The sequence below is a fragment of the Calliphora vicina genome, chromosome 5 (assembly GCF_958450345.1).
Source record: "Calliphora vicina chromosome 5, idCalVici1.1, whole genome shotgun sequence".
NCBI classification, from domain to species: domain Eukaryota; kingdom Metazoa; phylum Arthropoda; class Insecta; order Diptera; family Calliphoridae; genus Calliphora; species Calliphora vicina.
In genome coordinates this window covers 79,179,255-79,199,137 of record NC_088784.1, presented here as the reverse complement: position 1 = coordinate 79,199,137, position 19,883 = coordinate 79,179,255, and the positions used below count along the sequence as shown (strand labels likewise).

The 19,883-nt window shown below is 33.4% G+C and overlaps 1 protein-coding gene across 3 annotated transcripts; it reads right to left on the bottom strand.

Moving 5' to 3' along the window:
* Positions 1-358: 358 nt before the first annotated feature.
* Positions 359-18,361, bottom strand: Not1 (CCR4-NOT transcription complex subunit 1). 3 transcript variants are annotated; one of them, XM_065514456.1, is made up of 8 exons: positions 18,217-18,361; positions 16,907-17,161; positions 11,401-11,634; positions 6,364-9,463; positions 3,699-6,283; positions 2,427-3,595; positions 2,001-2,360; positions 359-1,730 (listed from the first exon to the last, which is right to left on the bottom strand). In XM_065514456.1, exons 2-8 carry the CDS (start codon positions 17,006-17,008, stop codon positions 1,637-1,639), a joined length of 7,644 nt encoding a protein of 2,547 aa, XP_065370528.1. In that variant the 5' UTR covers positions 17,009-17,161; positions 18,217-18,361; the 3' UTR covers positions 359-1,636. The 3 variants fall into 3 exon arrangements, with proteins under 3 accessions (XP_065370528.1, XP_065370529.1, XP_065370526.1); XM_065514457.1 differs by having other exon boundaries at positions 3,705-6,283; positions 18,129-18,360; XM_065514454.1 differs by having other exon boundaries at positions 18,129-18,359.
* Positions 18,362-19,883: the final 1,522 nt, after the last annotated feature.

Sequence of the window (19,883 nt, the reverse complement as noted above, 5' to 3'; positions counted from 1 at the left end):
TAAAACGAAAATTACTTTCGGAATGAAACCACTTTCAGTTTTCAAAGTGGAATAGATATTTAATTGTAATTATTTGGTTTTCTAAAATTTTTAATAAATTTCTGTACCAAAACCTTCACATTTGTTTTAATATGATAAACACTGTCAAATTAAAATCAGAAATACAGAATTATCTGAAGAACCTAAAACGAAATCGATCGTAATAAAAACTACGGAATTGAAACCATTCCGAACAAAATGTGTGACAGGCCTGTTTAATTAAGTTTTTACATACTTTCTTCTAACTTTTGAACTTACTTGTTTTTTGCAATTCACTAATATTAAACACAATTTGTTTTCAAATAAAACTCCCACGACGTTTTTTTCTGCAATTATTTATACATATGATTTATTTTTTCTTTTATATTTATAATGTGACTTAACATAAATGTGTTGTTTTGTTGGTTGGTTGGTTGAATTGTTTTATGTTGTTATATTCATTTTAATGCATTATTATTATTTATATATAGATTTTGTTTATAATATTACTTCATGTAATTATTGTTGTATTATTAATAATAGAGTATAAAGGAAGGAAGAGGGAGATAGATAATATATATATATTTTTTCTTTAATTTTGTTTTATATATATATTTTATTTTTGCAAATATTTATTTGTTGGTTTTTTATACATTTAAAAAATTTTAAGTTTGAGTTGTTGTTGCTGGTATTTGTTTTGCTAAACATTTGGAAAACATAAAAACAGTTATAAATACATTTAGTTAAGATTTGTTAAAAATCATTTATTATTTTTTTTTGTTTTGGTAGGTAGAAGTAGAATAAGGTTGTTTATTTGATGTTGGCGGAAATAAAGTTTAAACAAAATGTATCAATCTGTTATTTCTAGGTTTATTTGGGAGATTGATTTAGTGGTGGCTTTCCAACCAAATGATAAATGTAATTATTTACATGATTTGTTAGTTTTTGCAACATAAACTTTCTACTTATTGTTCGTTCTTCCAAAGTTATTTTTTATATTTTTTTTTTTTACAAATATTTTCGTTTTTAATTATTTGTGTTTATTTGTTCGAAAAATAAAAACAAATGATCTTTTTTAATTTTCAATAATTTTCGTTTGTTGTTATTTATTTTATTAATATAATACATCAAAAAAGATTTAATTTTAAAATTTAATTTAAAGTGGTTTTCTTTTTTTCATTTTCTTTTTTATTATTATAATTTTATTATATATATATATTGATTTCTTTTCACAAAAATTATATATTAAACTACTTACAGAATTATAATTATTAATTTTAAAAATTTAATTTTTTTTTGTATTTTTTTTTTTGATTTTTTCAAGTTTTTTCTCTCTATATTATAAATAATAACTAAAAAATAAAATTAAAAACACATAAATATAAAATTAGAAATGGGTTGCAATCTCTTAAACCGTAAATCATTTTTATATGTGGGATAATTTATCTTTAGCTTAAAAAAGAAACAATTACTTTCTTCCTTTATCATATGTGTTGTTTTTTTTTTGTTTGTTAATTTTTAATCAGTTTTCCAATATTTTAAAACGAGAATTCACATTCATTCATGAATCCATCCAATCATTCAATTGGTTTGACTGGCGATGAGTTTTAAATTAAATTTAATTAATATCTTGGATTTCTCCATCCATATTATTCATCTGCTGGGGATGATTTGATTTAACCATGCAAGAACGTGCTACAGTTTCAAAGAGCCTAAGAAAAGGTAAAAGTTTAGAAATTATTAAATAAAGTTTACAAAATTTGTATTTACTGCGAAAATTTATATGGATAACAACAATAAGAAACAAAATTGTGTTGTTGTTTTCCTTATAAAATTTCGAAATTTATTTTTTGTTTCATTAAAAAGGTTTTTTTAAACATTACGAAAAACAAGTAAAACAAATAATAGAATTTGGTTATTATATTTATGGAAATTACCAATGGAATGCCAAATTAAACAACAAACAAAATAAAATTACTCACTTTGATATCTCCGGAGCACAATGCACAAAATCATGCTGCCAAAATTTATAAATTGGATTCTTAATCAATTCGATGAAGGTGATTAACAGGCCCCAAGGATGTGGACGACTGACAATGACACGCTCGAGTAAAACTCTGGTGATTTGTTCTTGTATGGCCTCCGAATTGGCCTCGGCGAAAAGATGTAGCACAGCACAACTAAAGTAATGAGTATGACTGTTGGGATAGCGCAACTGATTGGCAATAGCATTGAGGAATAGATAACGTCCCTCGGTATCTAAGTCGACCGCTAGATTTTGGAATATGTCCATATGAGCACTGTGGGCAATATTCGAGGTATTGGGAACAAAGTTTTTATTTCTACAAAAAAAAAAATTAAAACATTAAACAAATTTGAAAACAAATAAAACCGTTCATGTTACTTACCTAATATGTGCAATTGCCTGAGTACCCACATACAATACTAGAGCGTTCATCAGCTGTATGTTGTAACGTGAACCCGGCTCGTTGGAGATTTGCAAGTGACTACGTAACTCGGAGAGAAAAGTGACCGGAGCTCTTGCTTTCAAATACGAATCGAGATCCTTCTTGAAGTTGGCCGGCTGTATGTTGATAACGTAGTTGGAGCAAATTTTTGGTGCTGTTGCTGTTTCGGCCAACATGTCCACTTTGAGGTGGGGTGTAAAAGGATCGGGTAGGCGCATGTTGCGCGGAAAAGCTGCCAAGATAATATTGCGCATTTGTATGCAGTTGGGCGGTATGGCATCACAGAAGCCAAAGTGATAATCGCACAAAAACTCGGGGAAATCATGCAAAAGTACTAGCAGAACACGCAGCGTTCCTTTATACAGCATCTGTACTGGCTTCGCTAGTTCGGCGTTCCGCAGGAAAGGCGCCAGATACTTGAACAAGTCCAAAAGCAACTGGGCATAGAGAGGCCAACCCTTCTGTTGAGGGATCTGGGCAAGTATACGTCCGATAAAGACACGATGTGAGATCAACTCAAGCCATGCATAGCAAAATCCTGGAGCGAGCGATGGATTCAAGAGATGATAGGTATGCGAGAATGCGGTAACAATGCTATGCATCAGAGACTCCAAAACGGCATCAGATGAGCTCAGCTCAAGGAATAGCATAACAAAGAAACGGTGATATCCAAGCTGTTGGAAGGTTACACCATGGACTTCTTGGTCTTGCAGCAGAATGCCCAGTACAATACCCAACACTTTGTTAAGGAGATTGATTTTTGTGGTCGGATTACCAGATTCTCCCGAATGTCTTACAAGTAAAGCTATTAAATGCACGAACGCATCGATCCAGTGAAAGATTTTCGTCTTGGCCTGCACCGGTGTGTGTGAGGGATCGTTGAAGATGCGATACACCAAATCAATGCAAAACTGTGTGGCCTGGCGGAAGAAGCGAGTAATCAAATCGTCTGTTTTAAGAATGCCATAGAGATTCATTTTTTGCACAAATGAACCGAAATTCTTCGTTTCCCTCGACAGATTATGGGACTGGGAGTAAATTGAGACCCAATCTTTGAGTAAAAATTCAGTTTTCTCCTGCAAACCGGGTGGATCATCACAATCGTTGGACTATAAGTGCAAAGCAAATATACATAATGGTTAGCATTGATTAATCAATCGTGATTCAGTGTTTCTTTCTTTTGAATTATTAAGTACTTTCTCAAATACTTACCCTTACATGTTGCATTCCTGAGTGTATGTATTGTGTTGCACCGGCCAAATAACGATCGGTTATGGACCCAAATGTGCCGGCATCCATGGTATTGCTACTCCCAAAATGCATATCAATGAAATTTGATAATGCCTCTGGATAACGGTGACGGTGCTGGGTCAAACGATTTAACAGATCTGTGGTGCACGAAAATTCCGTTTCGGCTATAATTGAGGTGGAGCGATCATCGACCAGCAGACGTTCCATTAGTGTGATGGAAAAAGTGACAGCCAGAAAGTTGTTGCCATTATCCATGCAGTCGCGTAAAGCCAAATCAAACTGGTGCAAGTTAAGGAATTGTGATGTTATCAACAATTTAATGGCCTCCACATTGTAGCGGGCCTCTTCGCGTATATCGAAAATACACTTAGTGATGGCTCGTTCAGTAGCCGGTGCACTGAATGTGTTCTGCAGCAGTGTTAGGATGCGCAAATGTATGTCACGATACAGTTTCATTTGTTCGACATGTTCGGGTATGTTGATGAGACCCTCAACAAAACCTTCTACACAGCGAGTGAGAAGATTGAGGGCCGAATCATTGTCACGGATGCGTCGTGTAACCATGAGGGCATTTAGCAGAGCATGAATTTTGCTAGCCTGTAGCTGGAGATTTGAGTTGTTGACACAGCTATTGAGGAAGGTCTCCATTTTGCTGGCCAATTCGGTGTACATTAAACCCATTTCGTCTTGGGCAAATGTGGGAGGCATTTCCTGGGGCTTGGGTAGGAATAAAGCAATATCACGATCACTCATGCCTTGAAATCCCGGGATGTTGCGGGCAAATTCAGCATACACAGCAAATTGATTGGGTGGTACTCCGCCCATCTTCAAACGGACCTGTTCGGGCAAACGCTCCGTTTGGTAGGCCAACGTTTGTGCATCGAAGTAGCGGTTATTCTCTTCGCGAGCCATTTTGCGTGTCTCAAAGTCGGCCGCCAAACGTCTGTCGACTTCGGGTGTGGCTTTTTCGGCTGCTGTCTTCTGGATGAAGGCACAGGCCAATTCGACATTGTCGTTGGTTAGTTGCATGGAGGCACCTTCGATATCTTGGAAAGTGGGTGGTCCCGGTAAAGTGGTCATAAAGGCCTTCCTTAGATTATTGTTCAGTGTCTGGGTGATTTGATCTTTGCAAGTAATCATAGCCATGCCAGCGGCTAAATTGCGTACCATTTGATGGGCTGCTGTGCGCATGCGATGTTCATCGGGATCGAGAGCAAAATCTTTGCGTACAATTTGCTCCGTTGTGGAAGCAGCAATGCGTACACAACGATCCACGACAGGTTGTAGCCATTCGGTGATGGTCCTCTCGATGGCATTCAATACCAAATGCTTGATATTCGGATTGACATGTAAGAATGCAACTTGGGGCGATAGTACCACATGTTGGGCTATCAACTGGAAATTAGTTACATTAATATCAACGTACGAGTAGCGTGGCTCTGGGGCGGGCATCATCATTTGTCCCGTCTGTTCATTGGGTATACTGGGAGAAGGTATCGAAGTGCCAGGCACCACCACACCAGCAGCACCTGCATTGGCGGCCATCATCATGGCCTGTGCATCGGCTTCGGTCATCATTTGTTGTTGATGTGGTGTAGGCGTTGGTTGCTGCTGTGATTGTTGCTGTTGCTGCTGTTGTTGTTGCTGTTGTTGCTGCTGCTGCTGTTGTTGTTGTTGCTGCTGCTGCTGTGAGGGACCAGGCTCTATAGACTTTTGTTTCGGTATTGCCATTTGATGTTCTATCATGCCATAGCGTGAGGGATCCTTGAGGTATATAATGGGTTTCAATTTGTTCAAATCGATGTTTAGTGTCTTACACAACACCTCAATTTCGAATTTTAAATTCAATTTCAGATCGGGTTCCTGATGTAATTCACCCAATACATTCATGATGGCCATGGTCCAGGGATTTGGTGATTTGAAAACTTTAGATTTGTTGGAGGATTCCAGAATTTTGGCCACAAACGGCACCACAAACAACAACTCGTGCTGGCCCTTGTGATAGGCCTCGGCCAACAGCGACTTGAGGTCCAAATCTAATTGTAAAATGGGCCTATTACGTCCCAAAGTCATTATGCCCAACCAGTGGCCGAGATTTTTAAGCAGACTGCGGTCAGAGAAATTGACCACACCTTTGTCGGAACGTAATAAAACTTTAATATTTCTTAAGGTCTCCTTGGTGACGTACTTGTTAATATCGGGATTCTTAAGAGCATCCAAGAAATTCGAGTACAACGAATGGAAATTGAATTCCATTGAGGCTCGTTTCAGTACCAAATATTGTGACAACCAAGGCCAGTAGTCTTTGTTCATAATGTCTTTGATTTCCTCTACCTTTTGCGGTATATTTAACTGACTTAGATTATTGAATATAAACGCAGTCTTGTCTTGTACAGCTTCTGGGGGCACGGTAACCTTTTCCTCATGATTGGCCACCAGCAGTGTATCGATATTTGTGGCCGTTACAATTGATTTCATGCGAGCTGGATGTATGGACTGAGCCACTACCATGGGTTTCTGTTGTGTGGGTGTAGTAACAATGTTGCCTGGTGCAAAGAAAATAAAAGAAATTCGTTATTACATATTGATATATTTTGTGCTATTACAAACTTGATTTGTTACCCACCTGTGACTGAATTACTACGATAAATAGAATCAGGTGGAGGCTGATTTCCTCCTCCTCCACCTCCAGAACTCATTAGCATTTGCAATTTTGCGGCGGGTGGTTCTTGACCCAAAAATCCATATTCCACATATTGCAGGAGATGTGGTGGAAAGTCCTTGAAATGTGGTATCGAACGTATGTATTCGCAATACTTGTTGTAGGTGTGCAAACGTGTCTTAAAACGATCCAATGCGGTTATACCGAAATAATACAACTTGGAACCCTCGGGTTTGCGTAAAGCATCCAGAACACAGCGCAGAGCTAAACCCAAAGCTACAAATGTCGGCACCAGATTACGTTCTATAATGCCACCAAACAGTTGAGCGGTTATTTGCAATTCTTTCTCAGGATAGTGGGCAAAGAAACGATACTCTTCAAAGAGATTGCGCAACATGCACTGATAAACTTCCTGTTCACGACGTATATTCGATTCTTTGAAGCGCTGTAGTATGTCCAAAACCTCATCGATGGACAGTGTCGGATGTGGAGGATGATTGTAGATACGTTGAAAATAAGAGTTGGCCTCATCTTCGATCTCCTTTGAGACGGGTCCTTGGAAGTCGGCAATTATGGGATTATTGGAATTGGGTGGTGTGGGTGTAGGCTGTTGAGCCGAAGGCGGCATACGTCCCAGACCGCCCACACTAGGTGGTGGTGCCGCCATTTGCATGGGATTCAAAGGATATGGACTGGCAGCGGCGGGATTCATAAGACGCGAGGGTGAGGCTGGTGTTGAGACGAGAGTGTTGAGAACATTGCCAAAGTTAAACGCACCATTGGGACCACCTAAATTAAGTCCAGCTATATTGGTAGTCAAATTCGAAAGGGTATCCATGGTGGTGCCAAACATTTGCTGGGCATTTAGATTGGCCGAAAACGGCGGAGGTACACCGCCGGGTACACCACCCACACCTGCAGCTGTCATGTCCATGCCACGATGACCACGCATGGCATTCTGAGGTGGTACTAAGGGACCTTGCTGGACAGCAGCAGCTGCTGCAGCTCTAGCTTTGTTCGCCATTATCGAACAATTTGCAGTCATTTGCATGATTATTTCGGCAATATCATGAGGTACATTGCCAATGCAGGCCTGTAGACAGGACAGCATAGTATTGACCGTTTCCGGTGGTAATTGGGCCTGCTTGGGCGGCAACTGATCATCTGGTATTTTTGCATTTGTTACTTGAGGACAGCGTCTTTGCAAGCACTTTAGAATAGCCTGTATGAAAGTTTCTCCATGATCGCGGATTTTATCGCTCAGCCATTTCTCCAATTTCAGATATTCACGCCTGGACGCCAGGCAAGCTAAATCAATAACGAATACAAAAGATCGAGCATTCAACAATGTTGAAAGTGCCTTCAGATCTTGGGCTACATCCAAGATGCGAGACAATTTCACTTGATCGTACTCGGTACCTCGCAAATACCATTCAGACATGGCGTGCATTATAATGGGTCTTAGAGTCATGCTAAAATGATTTGAATTCCAAGCGCTGGCCAAGATGACACCCGAATTGGGATGATTTGCCAAGAAGGTGGGTACAAGCTGATTGAATAGTTCTTGCCTTAGGCCAGTCAAGGGTGGATTTATATGCAGCAGTGAAAGAAACAATACATCCGGACAGTGTTGGGCAGGAAATTTAAAGAGTTCATGTACCGGAGCATAGTAGCCATGTTCAGCTACATACAATAAAACCTCCACTAAATGCAATGATTTCCAAGCACATATTTCCTTGTTCTCGGTATCGGGCGGGGTCTTAAGTATCTCCACGGGCGATGCATTGAATATGTAGTCGGCAAATGAAAAGAGATCGGGATTTTTTAACATGACGGCAATAAGAGAAAATTGCCCCTCGACATTTTGCCAATGGCGATAAATGTATTCTGGATATGGAAATAATGTCGATTGAGTAGCCAAACGGAATATGGTCAACAAAAGATCCAGACCGATGCGGTCTTTTAAAATGAATTCTGGATGATCCAGTTCCTGACACACATCTTTCCAATTAAGCTGGGGCTGTACCTCTTTTAGGGCTTGGACAAATACATCTGGCTTCCAGGCCTGAGTTGTGTCTGTGCTGCCGCTACCACTGGAAGAATTTCCACCAGGCGCTTTATCTTTTTTATCATTACCATTGTTGGATTTGTCCGCATTACCGGAGGAATTTTCATTGTTATTGTTGGCATTTTGTTGCTGCTGCTGTTGGTTGGCGTTTTGTGTAGCTTGCTGTTGGGGCCAAAAGTTGGCCGGTGTGGGCAGATTTACATTACAATCGAGCAGTGAGGTGTGTCGGCGACACATGAGTCCAATGATTTTGGCCACATCTTGTGGTTGCAAATCACGACTGCCTGAGCCACTACCAGCTCCGCCTCCTCCTGCTCCACTGCCTGTTCCATTGCCGGTTGTTCCACTGCGTAAATGATTTTTACAATCTTCAACACTTGAGGTAAATTCATAACCAATTTCTAGGATTAAATTAATCCAAGATGTGTCCATAATATTGTTGTGATCGTGATGGGAAAATATCGTCTCGCATATATTGTCATAGATCTCTTCTATGGGCACTTCCACACAAACATAGCCATTAGTAGAGTTTACACTACTCGCAAGCAAACCAAAATCGTTTGGTATTTCTTCAGTTGCTCCAGCCGCCTCAGCTTCAACAGTTGTTGTTGTTGTTGCTTCAAATAACGTACTATACAAATAGGGTGCCAAAATAAGCGGTACTCGATCACGGGGAAATTCTTCTCTTAACTTTTCTATAAATTGCTCACGTAGACTTGCCTTTCCTACATACGTATCCAAACAGGTTAATAACAGCTGTAACAAATCCAAAGAGACGTCATGCAAACTGCTGATTACTCCAGCCGATTGTAGACTTTTACCCAAATATGAATCGATTAGTTCGGGCAAAGCTTTACTCAACTGCTCAGCTGCATACGTGCGTAATTCCACTTGTTGGGAGTGTGTAAGCGATAGACTTAAGATACACTCACACAATTTATTAATACCGGTTACTCGTACAATTTGATTGATAAGTTGATTAGTAGGGTTTAGGCTCTATATAAGGGAGGAGACAACAACAAAATTTTAATTAAAACACAAATGTTACAGAAACTCTAGTTTGTTGGTCAGAGCGATATATTCGGCTATGCCGATCATATATACCATTCACCAAAGTATACTTTAATGGCGTTTGCTTTTCTGGCATTAATGATGACTTTTACCCTTTATTCAAATAAAATTGCCCCCCCAAAAAAAGAACCGAAAATATACTATGGGTTTCACTATCAATTTTATCAACAAAAAAAATGATTAGCCGAATGTCAATGGCGTTATATACATATGTACGTCTTTGGAATGGTATCTGAATTGTCTAGCATAAGCAGCCCAATTATGAAAACAAATTCCCCGGGAGTTTTTTCCCTTTTCTTATTTTTAACATTGAATTTGAATAAGAAAAATGGGAAAAGGGAAAAAACTCCCGGGCAAATTTTTTTTCATAATTGGGCTGAAGATATTCATATTCTCTAATGGTCACGGCAAGTTTAAATATGCACAAACAAATTAAAAAGTAAAAAATATGCAAACAAATTTAAATTATTTTTATTTGTGAGGTACCAAAGTATAACTTAGGTACATATAATTGAAATTTCCAGAATTTATATAGCAACCGAAACAGGGTGTCAATTCTCGTTCTGTGAAATGGTGAAATGAAAAAAACTTTTCACTTTCGTTTTGATAAGAACTTTTCATATTCACCCCTATCGGCTATAAGATGTGAAATTTTGTTCCAATGAAATATCCATTTCCCTCGAAGGGAAAATTGCTATCGTGATGTTTTTCTTCATTCACAATATTTAATTTTGTTCGTAACAGCTGTTTATTGTCTATAAAATTCCATCTAAAAAATTCACAACATGGGGAATTTTTTCACGTGAACAAAGTTGATGAACACAAAAAGGAAAAGGGAACATATTACATGTGAAATATTTATTGGCGATTATCATTTCACAATTACACAAGTTGCAATTCCTGTTCTATAAATGATTTTTCATTCCACCAGTTCTTTTCATATGAAAACATTTGAATTTATCATCAGAAAATATGAAAAAACGCTGGAAACTATTGCTACTGTAGCTCCTGCCATACAATTTCGACAAGTAGCTTATCAGCTCAAATGGATATCAAGTCAGTCACTACGGAAAATATTGTTTAAGGATTTAAATTTATTTTCTTATAAAATTCAAATAATAAGCAAACTGAACGCTTGGAATTTTGCGAAAAGATCATTCAAATGGAGGCTGAGGATGATAACTTGTTGAACTGCTTATATATGCTTGATTTTTGATCTAAACGGCAATGTCAACAAACAAAATTTTAGAATATGTAGTGACTCTAACAGATACTTCATGAGACGGAATGGCATTCAGCTCAATTCAAACCAAAACTATTTTCTCCAACTGACAAAAGAATATTTATTAAAAATAGGAGAATTAACATTTCTAGCAGGTCAACACAAATAGAAATTTTAATTTCTACTCATTTAGTCGATTCACAAGGTCTCCTATCATGTCATATTGTCACAATGTCCTAATATCGAGGGCTGGGCTAACCGACTCTTAGGCGTTCGGCGAGATCTCTGCTGAGTAGTATTAATTTAGGACATTTTGACAATATGACATGATAGGAGATCTTATAAATCCACCAATTATGATATGAAAAAGTTCTCTATCGAAACTAATTATACATTTTTTTATATCGGCCTTTTTAAATATTTTAATAAAATTATATATCTACCTATAATATTAAATTTTGATCATATTAAATTTTGACCCGCAACCCTCAGATTAATAGTTCAGCACACTATCGACTGGTCTATCTGGGCACCCATCTTTCTTAATTGAACCTCCGTCAGTGAGATGTAATCGAATTTTCATAATTTCCGCTCTATATTTTAATATCTATCCTAGTTTTATTAATAGGTATTTACTTACCTTTTGTTGCGGCCAACAATTGTCAATGGCAAAACATATGTTTGATATATGTGAAGCTCGGCTAAGTTGTTTTTCCAATTGTTGTTGTAGTAGTTTAGCTTGCAGTTGTTGTTGGTGTTGTTGTATGGATGACGTTGGTGACGTTGACGTTAATATTGGATCACTAAAGTTAATGCTTGAAAATAGACAACGCAGACAATGACGATCCGCTTCTAAGCCAAATTCTTCAATTAACTATAAAAGACATGAAAAAGAAACGAATAAATTAACAGTTACAAGCAACATGTATGAAACTAAATTAATTGTGGTTTAATTATAAAAATGTAGAGTATATGAAAAGAGAGGGGGATTAAATACATAATAGAGAAAAACATAAGCAAATAAGACTGTGGGTTGAACGAAACTAAAATACTATTCATGGAAATGATTAATACTTAAAAAGGAAAAAAAAATGGGGTAACTATAATTAAAGTAAAAAAAAAAATTAAAGAGAAATACGGGTAACAAAGTAATAAACATGAAAAAGAAAGAAAGAGAAAATTTAATAAAGTATAATCGGTAAAGCACGATCACACCAAACCCTATGTATATAAAACAATTGCCTTATAAAAACCCATTGTAGAATAAGCAAGGTACAATTATTAGAAAGTATGTTCTCAATTATACATTCCCTATAACGTCAAACAAAAGAAAATTAAAAAATATAAAAAGGAAATGCCAAAAAAAAATAATTGAATTACAATTTTTATTACAAAAATTTACTAACAATTGAAGAAAAACTATATTTTTTTTAATAAGTGTTTATAATTTCAGTTAAAACGTAACAAATTTAAAAAATATCGCGGTAACAAATTAAAAAAAGTTAAGTGATTAAATACATAGTTTGACGTTTTAGGGGTGAACATTGGAAACTCTCTCTAATAATTGTACCTGGTAACTGATTGTACCATGATAAAAACCTATGTACGTACACATATGAGTAGTTTTGTTCAAATAATTGTTTTAATTTTTAATTAAAAATAAAACTACAACACTACTAAACTACTGGTCCGATTACAAAATGATGTATGAAAGAATCGTAAAGGACATAGGCGAAAATTAAATTTGTGAGATACAGGTTGTCGAAGTCAATCACATATGGTTGGGAAATCTTTGTACAGCTTGTAACTTGTACAAATATGGACAGGCTTTATAATAAAGTGGAAATGCAAAGAAATTCATGTTTATTTCACTAAATTCTGATTTATCGCCTCTTTTTTTACCATTGACATCCCCTTCATCCGATGGCAATTTATGTTTATTAAGAAATTATAAGTTCAAATTCCCGTTTTGGTATTAAATTATATAAAATTAATTTAACAATATAAATTTAAATATTCATGTTTCTTGAAGATATTTTGTTGATATGATCATATATTTTGAATATTTCATCATTTTTGTTATATGCAATTTTAGAAAAATCGTTGAACCCGCTTTGACAATTATTGCAATATAAAAAACAGGGTAAAATAATCATCCGAGTATTTTTTCTAGTATGACAGCTTCCCCACACTGGGTGCTTGCTATCACCTGGGTAAATATGTCCTCATAAAAAAGTAAACAAAATATGTATTGATAAAAGTTTCTTTTAATTCCAATATCAAAAATACAGAACAGCACTCATTCATATTATTAACCCTTTCGCTACAAGTTTTAACTGGAAGTGTTAATAGATGTTTTAAGTTTATCATATGGTTGGTATTGATATCAATATTGACTGATATTAATATTAAGGTCATACGTGTCCTGGTTTATCCGTTATACCAATTTAAATTTTTAGTCCTGGAAGCTTATCCTGAAGCCCCCAATGATTTTTTTTAAATATTTTTTATTTTTATATTTCCCTAATATGTTTCTAAGCATTCTAAATAATTTCTATTACAAAATTATAGTTTTTACAAATTTTATATGCAAAAAATCGAAGGCACTTTTAAAAAAAAAAAATGTTAGATTCAAAAATCTATTTTCACACATTTTCAAATTGCTATCAATCGAACACGAATAGCGATAATTCAATCAAATAAATTATAAACATCTCTAAATTTATTCCAAAAATAGACTCAAAGACTATTTATTAAAAATATTCATAATTGTCGAAGTTATGTGCAAAGATCTAAAATGTATCCATATGGATACAATGTAGCGAAAGGGTTAACAAAATATGTTGAAAAATTTGTGTACTCCTAAATTAAAACTCTAAAATGGAATATGGTCTGGCATCACTCTTTTATAATACTTCAACTCCCCCTTGAACGATTTGAAAGAAACGAAAACACACACATAGGAAGTAAAAAAATAACAACACACACAAACCCATAAACAAAAAAAGATACAGAAAGGGACAACTATATGAACTTGGCAAAAATTGCCCTGCTCCACTTTAATCATATGCGAAAAAGTCCATGGAATTTTATATGTACAAATTCTACCAATGGAAGTTAAAAAAAGGATTTGGAGTCACACAAAGAAAATGGAAACTTTTACGTTTTTTGTAAATCTACAAATCTGAATATGAGTACTTTTAACTAGAGGTTTCTTACAACACACTATTTATTCACTTTCTGTTTAATATCTTTTACGTATGTATAGCTTTTTTCACAGATAATTTATATGTATATTTTTTTATTGTTGATTTTTAAAGTATAAGAAAAACCAAAGTAAAGGGAAATACACGAAAATATGCGAGACGGCGAAGAAAGCGTATGCGTTGGTTTTTTTCATTTGTAACACAAAAAAAATCAAAGTTGAGAAATTCACAATTTTGAGAAAGTTTTGCACAATTTCCACATTATATTATGATATTTTCTTGATGTTTCACAAAATCTTTAACTTCTGCTAACCTTTTATTTAAAATTTTTAATTATTTTCGGTTTTTTGTATGTATTTCTAATAATTTTCTCTTTTTTCACAAGACGACACAAAAACCACAAGCAGAGAAATTTTTCTTCTTTGCAAACTGTAATGGCGTCGACCAGTATTGCCAGGTACTTTTCATCGCTGTCCCAATCAAATTTAAATATATATCCAAAAATTCCCAAATATTGTTATTCTTGAATGAAGAATTCTTCACAAAAACAGAACTATTTAAATTGGCAAATAACTGATAAAATTAAGTATTATAACATTCAAATTCCTTCAATGCTATTATCTATAATACAAGCAACTATATATAAAGTCGCCGAAATAATTTAAAACAAAATCATTCTGTCCCCTAATGCATTTCATACACCCCTCATTAGGGGACAAATCCTTAAGATTGGCAAGCCTGGCGTCGGCAAAAATGGTTGATTGAACTTCCACAACTGCAATAATGTGTAGTAAATAAATATTTCGTGATTTTCAATTATATTTAGTTTGTAATACTATTGCAATATATGAAATATTAACAATAATTGCAATATTGTTTTCTGAAGTGCAAAAAAATGTAATTGTTTCTATTGTTATAGATTTTAAAAATATAAAAGTGGCTTACAAATTTGTATCCTAATTTATCAACTGTGTGAAGTAATTACTACTAAACTTTGTTTAGTTAACATAATGACGAAGCAGGTATAAGGGTCTGTGTTTCATAAGCATAGTAAAAACGTAGTTGCCACGCGAAGAAAATGTGTATTTGGTGACGATTAAAAAAAGATGGTATTCATTAAATGCTGCAAAATATTAGAGATATGAATGGGTGAAATTTTTAATTTTTATATGTAATTTTTAATGTAGTTGTTTAATTATCAACGTAAGATGTTTTCAGACAATGTTGCATTTAGTTGAGAATTATGATTGTTGTTCACAAAATTATAACATGAATTTGGTATATAGTAAAAATTTAAGGAATAAATCAAGATCATCGAAACTGCTAACATTTTAATATTTTTTTGATGTTAAATTTTAAAATGTTGTCCCGCTCTCTCTTAGTTTAAGAGTTATAGGAATTATATATACCTATTTGGAAATTAATCTGATCATTATGGGGATACAGAAAGTTATTATTTTTTTTTTAAAAGCCTCAATAAAATTGAACTTTAACAACTTTTCATAAATAATCAAAAATCTTATGTTGCAATTTCGCAATACAAATTAAAATTAAATTATTGTTTACAGATAAGCAACAAATGGAAGTTGTCAAAAAAGTAATTTCGAACACTATGGTTCAAGGGGAATTCATATAAGGATGTGGTAGTTGTACGAAAACTACAATTGGTATTCGCAAATGTTAGAAAACAGATATGAAAAATTAAATGTGGATTGAAATTTATTATAGTGTGTATTTTTGAATAGTAGTAGTTTTAGTTACTTATCTAAAAATTTATTATTTAAATAAGCATGGAATTGGGCGATATTGAAATATAAAAACTTAACCATGATATGGTTATCTTGAAGTTCTAAAAATTTGTCAATGGTTGTGGTTTGCAGAGCGAGAAACAATGAAATATTCCATAGGCAACGAGTGTGATATATATTTGTCCCTATCAACAAACCACAGCCATTTTGAAATTTTCTTTTGTTTATATTGTCATATTTTTGAAACCAGCTGATTCATATCTGTTTAATTTGTGTTATAGTTAAAAAATTAAGCAAATTTGTATATACATGTTCTTTGTTTGTTGCTAGTTTTTACTATTTTTACTAGCTGTGAACATTTTCAATTACAAAAAGTAAACAAAATATTAGAAAATACTAAAACTAGCTGGTAACCGATGAGACTGATAATTTATATCGTTAGCATAGTGTGCAAAAGTGATAAGTTCCTTTTCACATATTTTACAGGACATAAAAAAGGTTTTAAATATTATTGCAATCTGCTTAGTTATTACTTATTTACTATTATTTATTATGATAAATAATCAGAGTTTAGAAGAAGTGCATTGACGTCTTGTAAGTCCTTTTTGGGACTTATAGTTTTAACTCTGTTATTGGATTTAAAGTCTTTATTGCCACCGAAGTTGATTTCAAAAGACAATGGAGCAACATTTTTGATATCAAATTTCGAAATAATCCAATAATTGCTTAACAAATTTATGATTTAGGACGTGTTTGGATTAAAATTTAATGAATAAAACTGTATAATTCTCCATGAATAAAACAATAATTAAAAATCAGTTGATACTATTAAATTAATAACGAATGACACTCAATTCCATTTGACTGAGATAATAATTTTGTAAATTTGATAAAATAAAGTGGACTTAGCACTTTTGCATACCACAAAAAGGACTTAGCACTTTTTCAAACCACAGTATTACAAAAGACATAAAAGGAAAAAATTGTACTTTTATTTTATTTATTTTAGCTTTACGTATTAAAATCTCAATTTTCATTAAAAGTGAACTCTTAGTACGATTGCACACTAAGCTAACGATATTCAAAATAATTTGTTTAAACAATATGTCCATGTATTTATGTTATTTCTTCTACGTATTGATAAAATAAGAAATTCATTATGAATTAAATGAAATAAATTTATTAAACATACCTGATTGAGGCTTACAGTTGTTTCAGCAAAATTTTTCTTATTTATTTGTTTGACCAAATTACCAATCTGCGTCAGCGTCAATTTCAGATGGTCTAGGTTCATAGCTCTTCCATTAAATTATAGTTCGACGGCGATTTTAGCAGCATACGTTTGATATGAGAATGATCTTGGATAATTTTTTTCGAACGATACCAACACTTTGTTAGGAACCTTCGAAAAAAATTTATTTACAAGATCAAACACACACTCAGACGACTATATAGCGGCAGCGCACGAACAATAAACAAAAATAAAATAAAATTTATTGATAAAATTTTTGAAAAAAAAATTTAACTAAATTGTTTTGCAACAAAGTCCCCAAATTGTTGATTTTATATAATTTTGTTTGTTATTCTGGGGTAGAGGAAACTTTTTCGCACTTGTTTTATCTGTTTATAGAAAGGGTGAATGAAATAATTTTTTTTTTGTGTTTAAAATTGTTAAATATTTCTTTGTTATTTAAATCTATAGTAGGTATATACATGCATATGTATGTAGAATGTAGTTCTGTGTATTAGTTCTTTTGGAAGGCAGATTGTGATATTGAGGTTTGATTTGGATGCACTTTTGTTTTCGTTGTTTTGCTTTTCGTTTATTGTGAAATTGTTGACACAAATTTAAAGACGCAATTAATGACCTCTTTTTTCTTTCTTTTGGTTAATATTTTTGGGGAATTCCTTTGTGTTTTTAAATTAATATGAAGTGGCAGCTCTATTCATAAATTTATTATTATTTTTTGGAGAGGGCACCTCAGACCATAATTATGAATATAACTCCGTAGCGGGGAATTTGTTTTTATTTTTCTTTATAAATTTCCACGCGGTTAAATTGCTTAATAACAAAAACAATTTGCTGTACACAATTTGGCCCCTTTAGTAGGGGCCACAGAAAATGTTTAAATTTAGCAATATGTTTCCCTTATAAGGTATATTTATAATTTAAAACTCTTCTCCAAAGTTGATTTTTCAAAATTTTACTTTTTTCACTGCTCAAATTTGTTGGTTTTTTATATATTTGCTGTTTAAAATGATTTTAACACACATTTCTTCACGTCGTCTTTTAAATTTTGAGTTTTTATATTCAATATTTTCGTTTCTCCCCACCGATAACGTTGTCATCAGTTCGAGGTTTTTCTTTTACATTTTTTTTCTTTGATATTCTTTTTTATCTATTTCTCACTTACACGTAACAAAGTCGTATCAAATTTGGTATCTTGCTTTGTTTGACTTTTAACTTTTTATTTGCTTATAGATAATATATATTTTATTTACTTGTTTTGGTATATTTGGGTTTCTTTCGTTCTTTTTGTTTAAAAAATGTATTAAATTTTAATAAAAAATCGTATTTTCTTGTTGATTGTTCGTCTCGTTATTGTCTTCAGATTTTTTGTCCTCGTTGACTTGTCACTTTAGGTTAGTGATGTGTATTAATCGAAAGTTGTGTCATTTTATCAAGGTTGTATTTTATGTTATCGAATGAGCTGCCAGATGTAGAGACAACGGTTATAAACTATTAAATAAAACATAAAAATTTTAATGAAATATTTGTTAAATCTGTATGAAGATACATTCAAACAGTAGGGACAATCAGCATTAGGGCTATGTTAGACGACCGCAATGTATTACTAACGGAACGGAACTGCTGATCGATGTGTGTCAAGTAGTTACAGCAGTGATAAAATGTATTGTAATGTAATTGTAACGGCTAAACCAGTGATAAAATGTATTGTAATGTAATTGTAACGGCTAAACCTGTTTAAAACACCAGTGATAAAATGTATTGTAATGTAATTGTAACGGCTAAACCTGTTTAAAATATAATTTTCTTAAGTTTTTACGTGTCATCTGCTAACAGAGTTGATTTTTAAAATCAATTATGTTCAAAAATACAGGAATTGCATTTTATTATTTGACATAGAAACAAATTTCAACAGGTAAAACTTATTTGTTTGAATTTTTATATTTAATTCATATTTTAACCCTTAGACATAGGTCTGGTCAGACTTTTTGGGATTTTTTTTGCAATTTAAACGACTGCGGTTATCGCTAGAGACTTGATTTTTCAGGTACCCTCTTAAAATTTTGTTGGCTTTATAATGGTAAAAAAACGGTACAAAAAAAGTAACCACGAAAGGAGATATAAGGATTTTTTAACTTATATATCATGTTAGTAACACATGAATCTGGCCAGACCCGCGTATATTTTTAATAAACATTTTTTTTAATTCTAATTATTTTAATTTTATTTTTGCAAAAAGCGTAAAACAACATTTTTTTTCCAATTCACAAAAAAGTTTTCAACACGTGTTTGTCGTTAACATATTTTTACATGTACCTCAAAATTACTTTCGTTTTATGTCATGCACCATATATCCTTATTTCGCTCGATATTTTGGACAACAATGTTTCGAAAGTACTTATTATTATACCCTTCACCATGAGTGGCAAGGGTATATATAAGTTTGTCATTCCGTTTGTAATTTCCACATTTTTCATTTGCGACCCCATAAAGTATATATATTCTGGATCGTTATAGAAAGCGGAATCGATATAGCCATGGCCGTCTGTCCGTCTGTGTGTTGAAATCAACTTTCCGAAGCCCCCAAATAACTTACATACACGATTCATACATACAGATATAAGGAAACAACTTTTTTGACCTATTTTTGACCTATATCTGGATTACTAAGTCATTAATATAGACAATATGGATATCTAATGATAGATATTTCAAAGACCTTTGCAACGACGTATATAAGACCATAGTAAGTTGGACATACAATGGGTCAAAATCGAAAATTATGTTTTTTAAAAAACAAAAAAAAAATTAATTTAAAAAAAAAATTTTAAATAACAATTCGAAAAAAATTTTTTTTCCAAAAAATGAAAAAAAAAACAATTTTGGAAAAAACAAAATTTTGTTAACCTAAAATTATTTA